The following is a 6667-nucleotide window of genomic DNA, read 5'->3' on the forward strand; positions in this document are numbered from 1 at the left end:
AGAAAAGCACGTCTGCAATACTTCAAAACTGGGGATTTCGTGCTTAAAAAAGTTTTTCAATCTACAAAGGCGGCCAACGCGGGTATACTAAGTCCTACCTGGGAAGGACCCTACAGAGTTCGAGATATTGTAGGAAAAGGAGCATACGAGTTGGAAACAATGGACGGGAAGGTGCTTCCTTCGCATTGGAATGCAATTCATTTGAAGAGATTATTTCTAAGGAAAAACCCACGGTCAGGTATCACCATGTTAAATTATATTTGTTTTTGAATTGTTAAAATTTTATTAATGATTTTAGATGATAGGCAAAATGCTAACCCGTACTAAATGATGAGTCACGACCTGTAAGGCGAACTGGAATAAACTAAAATTCCTGGCCCAGGGTTACAATTATTCTGATAGAAATTTAAACGGGTTAAGCAGTCTTCATCTATAATCGTACTTCCGAGTCCCGTATGTATTTCCTTTTCAGGAAAAGGACCGAATGAGGGAAGCTATCAAGTGCTCGAGGCTTCATACTTCAACACTCAAACACTTGGGGGACTACATAATATACACAAGTATATATAAAGACGGCAGAGAAGATTGAAGAAAAATCAAGCCTGGGAAAAAGTCAAGTGCAGAGTAATAAAAGTCAAATGAAGTCATGAGGCAAGGCTAAAGAAATCCTAACTGTAATTAGGGTAAAAGCTGTGTACTAAAGCAGGTTGTAAGGAAAAACCTTGCATTTATTGTTCTAAAACGGGTTATAAAGAAAAACCTCGTGTTTATTATTTTTTAAAAAAATATCTGTTACAAGAAAAAACAGTTACGAGAAAGTTATAGATGTAATTCAAGCACATGTAAAGTATTATTCAAAACTTGTCAAAGTTCAGAAATAAAAATTTCTCGAAGTTATTGCAAAAAACATGTGTGTTCCTATTTCTTTTATCGTATGATCACACCATTATGAAGTTGAGACGTCTTCTTCATTAAGTGTCAAAATATAAAAGGGCCCTCTTTTATAAAACTCATGTTATTTAGTCATGGGATTAACAGAAGCATTTTTCAAAGAACAAAAATGATGACTATTCTTTAAGTCCTTAAAAATAAAAAGGCAAGGATAGAACATATGGAAGTGCAATGATAAATAAAAGCTTCCTAATATTTAAAACTAAAGACTAAGTATAAACTTAGTCATCGAATTGTTTATACAAAATGCCCCATAACAAGACTTGGGGACTTGTACTTCTAAAAATCAACCCTCAAGTGATAGCCAAGGGCTTGATTACAAAAACTCTCAAATGAACCCAAGAGCTTTAAATACTGTTTTCCAAATAGGTACCTGCAAAAAGAGGAATTCAAAAACAGATATAATTTTTTTTTTCACTAAGAGGAAAGGATTGAAGAAGGATCATCAGCGGGCTCAACTGGAACAGCATCGCCAACAGAAGTGGGTTGATTTCCAACCATTGGAGTATCAATAGATGAAGTTTCAACTTGACTTGCAATAAGGGGCACGATTGAGCTTGAAGAGGGTGCATCACCCGAGGCAATTCCAGCGGTCATGGGGACTTCAACCGCAGAAGTTTCAGTTAAGGGAGCCTCACTCACCGGAACTTCACCCACGGGAACATCAACTCCGGTAGCTTCAGCTTCGGAAACTTCAATCATGGGAGAAGGGAAGTCCAATGGTTGTTGAGCTTTTTCAATAGTCTCCATCACCTTAGCTAACTCTGACTCCAGATTAAAGTTTTCTTGGCTGGCTTCAACTAAGGCATCACGATGGGAGTTCAGAAAGCCCAGCTTACATCAACTGCAGCCTTATTTTCAAGAAGCTCATAATCTCTTTCCCAAGCAGCAATTTCATTTTTGAGACCTTCATTTTCATTCAGAGCTGAGTTATAAGAGGCTTGGAGAGAGGCATGAGATTTTTCTAAGGCCTTCACCTGGTCTTCAGAAGTTCGCAGATTTTCTTGGGTCCGAGTCAAATTCTGCATCAAATCTCCAGCATAAACTTCTTTTTGACTTAAAAGAGCTCTCAGCTCTCTAATCTCTTCACTTGATTTAGATAATTGTTCTGAGAAAGAAGACTCGAGACGCTCTCTTTCTATCTCAGCCTGACTTGAAGAAGCCTTGACAACCGCAAGCTCTGAAGTTAATGCTCTCACCTACTGTTCCAGGTTATTCTTACTCTCTTGTAAATCTTCTATTGTTATTTGAGCACTATCAAATTGATCCTTCCAATTAGCTGCTTCCAACTGAAAGTCACGAGCTTCCCTCTTTGAATCAAGAACAGCCTTTTCAGAGTCACGTGCCACCTTCTCTAATAAAGAAATTCTGCTCATCAGCTCTGTACCAATAAGGTTGGCCTGAAAATGATAAGGAAAGAAAAATTAGAATTCTAGAAAAATTCTGGCAAAATTAAAGAAAGAAGGGGCATACCTTCAAGGTGGAATGAACTATGTCGTTCATCAGAGTCAGGCAGCTATGGCTATTCATTTTTTCTTTCTCAATTGGGCCTATTAAAGGTTCAAGCCAAACATCCGCCTGACCGGATTTCCTAAAAAGGCTGTTGTCAGCAGGCACTTCGATAGTCACGCTCCTCATAGCAATCCTTTTGCTTGTAGAACCCGCTTCTACATTGTGGACAGTAGAAGGAGGAGCGGTAGAAGAAGTAAAAACAGCAACGGGAGGTGCGGAAGAAGTTGGAGCAGATAAGGAAGGAACCAAAGGCACGACAGAAGAAGGAAGGGAAGGAACTGAAGATATAGGAGTTGAAGAAGAAGATAGGGGAGGTTCATCCAAAACGGGTCCTAACTCGCCACTCTCAAAACCACTAATGAAAAGCTGGTTAATCGACTCATGAGTATCATGAGGGGTAGCAACATAATCATCAGAGACGAGATTAACAGGCCCGGTAGGAAAAAGATGATGAGAAACTTCAGCTTCATCAGAGACGATACGTCTCCGAACTCTTGGCCTTTTCACCAAGGAACCATCCTCCTCTTCTTCGTCGGAGCTATCATCGTCTGTGGTTTTTCTTTTCAGAAGAATATCCTGAGCACTTTCTAAAGAAAGTTGGATTCCTAAACGAGAAGCTGCAACTGCTTCAGCAGTAACACCTCGAATAGCAAAACCTGACAAAGAGAAAATTGAAAGTTAAGGCAATAAAGAGAAAAATCTTACATACGAGAAAGACAAAAACTCATACCGTGAGTCTTTACTTTCCAACCATGACGATTGGAAATAAATTTCCAAGACCTAGCCTCCATAGGAGCGATCTTCAACAATTTATCTACCCAACCACGAAAATTGGGAATGTTCTCCACAACTCCCATGGTTGCTAAAAAAAAGAGAGAGAGAAACAAAGTTAAAGAAACTTGTAAATTCGAAAGAAAAAGGTACAGGAGAGATGGGAGACTTACGTGCAAAGTTCCACTTCTCAGGGAAGGGAACGTTTTGTTCACCCACTAAACCAACTGTGGGAGCAGCAACAAATCGAGCATACCAGCCACGATCCTTATCATCTTCTGGGCTTACCAAAACCCTCTTACTCCTAGCCACTAAGGTAAAGACGTCATTACGAAAAAGTCTAAGGGAGTATAGATGAATTAGGTGGGAGAAGGTGAAATCAACGTTTGCCAAATTGGCCAGATGCCTTAAACAAGCAACAACCCTCCATACAAGCGGGCCAACCTATGCTAAACAAACTTTGAAGAAACGACAGAAATCGAGAATTACTGGGTCGATAGCTGGTTTAAACCCAAGAGTAAAAGGGTATGTGTAAACGAAAGAGAATCCAGTCATATATGAAGTAATCCTCTGATTTGGATTGAGGATTACAATGGGAAAATCGTTACTCCAGTGACAATCTTTGCAAACTATGGGAGCTAAAATCTCTGTAATCATAGTGGGGTAAGCATCAACACGATCCAAACCAGAAATTTGGGTCTGAAGTGATTGCCTATCATGCTGAAAAGATAAATCGTTAGGGACTATTTCTTCTACCAAGGGTTCCTGTAATGGTTCAGAGGCCTCATTGTTCTTAGAAGATGATTTTTGAATAAAAGAACCTCTAGTTCTAGAGGAAGAACCAGGGCTAGGAGAAGGCATGGCAGAACCACCACCACGAGAGGATCCTAAGCTACGAAGTCTCCCACCTCTTTTATGTCTAACAGGGGCATTGGAAAAATTGTCTAAAATAGGAACTCTCTTAGGGTTAGGGTTCGAAGAATACGTGATGAAGAAGAAAAAGAAGTAAACAGAGATTCACGCAATTCAAGTGTTCAAGGAAAAAGTTTTATGTGGTAAAAGGTGAAAGGAAAAATTAAATTTATACTGATGGGCGACCGTCAAAAGTAAAAACGCAGTAATGGAAGGATCACAATAATGGTAACTGATACTTCATGAACAGTGGAGCCGAAAAGACAGCCTGAAAAAGTGTTGTAAACTGTGGAACCAATAAGAAGATGACACGTGTCTAAAACATTAAATGGAAGTGATAATTAAAGCGTCAACTCTGTCAGAACATTAATGGTGACAAAAATTCTCCTTTAATGAATTCCACTTCCCAAATATTCAAACTGACGAATAAATGGAAAGTGGGGGGGACTATCTGTATTGGGGAAAATTGTATTTATATATATGGTGACGTGTCATGGCACATAGACTGATCAAGCAGTCAAAGAATTAAGGTTGGTTAACAGACACGAGCAACAATAGATACGAGCAAGTTAAATGAAGAAGGCACGAGCAGTCATACAAATAATTCAACGTTCGTACCTATTCAAGACATTCAAAGGTCAAAGATCGAGAAGAGACAAAGGAATGAATCTGACAGCAAAAAAGAGCCCAGATACAGCATTTAATGAGTATTAAATACTAGAAACGTTAGAGAATATGTATTTAATGTATATGATTGCATAACGTAACATTTAAGGTCATTAAATTATCCATAATTGTCTTATTATGACAAAGGGAAAGTCTGTATTCCAAAAACAGCTATAAAAGGAAAAGTCACAAACAACTGTAGGGGGACAAAAAAAAAATACTATTGGAATATACTTTGTTTTATTTGCTTTTTGATTATATTATTCAAAATCTCTTTCTTATATACTTCTCCGATTATCAGTAACCCGAGTTCTTCTAAATTCAAGCTTTGACCTAAAATTTAATTTTTGGTTAAACATTTCCATACTCAAAAGTCAGCAAATTAAGGAACATCCATTTCCTTCAAAGCCCCTCGAAATCTCCTACAGTAAAGTAAATCGTTTTCATTATAATTCAAACTCTTTTCTGTAGTTATAGTTTCTTGATGGAGTATGTTACCAATGTGAATTGCATTTACTGTTGAAAATTGGGCATTTGAGTCTATGGATATAGTAGGAAAGATTGACCAAATTTAAAACTCTTAAATAATCTAATTATAACAAGTTCATTAAGTATTTTATTTACCTCTTATTCCAAATTTTCATCAGCTTGGTCTTATCTAAGGGGGAAGTGCACAGTTAGCCAGTAATTACTGTTTAAAATGTATTTACTCTTTATCCAGTGCTTAATAAATTTTTACCCGTTCGGACGAAAATACCCCTGTGCTAGACATGAGTGCTGTGTAAATATTAAGGACGTGGTGTCCTTAACTTCATGAATGTTGTGTAAATATTAAGGACAACGTGTCCTGTATTTGCACCTTCCGTTGTTAAACTTTAGGACATCATGTCCTTAACTTCATATGTGCAGCGTAAATGTTAAGGACATGGCGTCCTTAACTTTATGTGTGTAGTGCAAATGTTAAGGACATAATGTCCTTAACTTGTATTTGCACCTTCTGTTGTTAAACTTTAGGACCTCATGTCCTTAACTCCATATGTGCAGTATAAATATTAAGGACATAATGTTTTTAACTTTATGAGTGTTGTGTAAATATTAAGAACATGAGTGTACTTAACTTTAGCCTATTTACCCAATGCTACGATTCCTTTAGCCTATTTACCCAAAAAGAGTACGAACTCTATGTTAAACCAGTGTTTTAAAAGGCGTGGGCGTAAGACGAGGCATTTTACATGAAGGCACGGGGCGTAAGTCCCATGTGTATTTAATTTTTAATATTTTATATAATATAATTACAGTAAAAATTTATAAATAGGTAAAATTGCATAAAAATTGAAGAAAACTATAAATATTTGAAAAATACATACATATATATATATATATATATATATATATATATATATATATATATATATATATATATATATATATCTACGAACGTACGTTGCACGTTAATAATGACACGTGATGGTTTAACCATTTAAATGATCATCTGAAAGCTGAAAAATATACATACATATATATATATACTAGTATCTACGAACGTGCGTTGCACGTTAATAATGACACGTGATGGTTTAACCATTTAAATGATCATCTGAAAGCTGAAAAATATTATTACATTAGCATGATATGTGAATTCAAAATAAAAGGACATTATCAGAACTTACACAAATGATCAATTTAGTCATGTTAGTTAGATAATTACATATTATAATTTAAAAGTATTTAATTTGATGGTATCTTACCGAACACTTCTTTGTAGATGATTTTTTTGTGTGTATGTTTCCTTCTAATGCTTTGGTTGCTCTGTCATAACCAGAACTCTTGTTGTCGATATTGATATTCATTCCTC

At 36.6% G+C, this 6667-nt stretch overlaps 1 protein-coding gene across 1 annotated transcript in view; it reads right to left on the reverse strand.

Moving 5' to 3' along the window:
• LOC109241592 (F-box protein At5g07610-like) overlaps positions 1–1653 on the reverse strand; it is an 11361-nt gene extending 9708 nt beyond the window's left edge. Inside the window, exon 1 of the mRNA XM_019408354.1 lies at positions 1527–1653. Coding sequence (XP_019263899.1) covers positions 1527–1653 — 127 coding nt within the window. The remainder of the gene's footprint in view (positions 1–1526) is intronic.
• Between the last annotated feature and the right edge of the window lie 5014 nt (positions 1654–6667).

The sequence above is a fragment of the Nicotiana attenuata genome, unplaced genomic scaffold (genome assembly GCF_001879085.1).
Source record: "Nicotiana attenuata strain UT unplaced genomic scaffold, NIATTr2, whole genome shotgun sequence".
Taxonomy (NCBI): Eukaryota; Viridiplantae; Streptophyta; class Magnoliopsida; order Solanales; family Solanaceae; genus Nicotiana; species Nicotiana attenuata.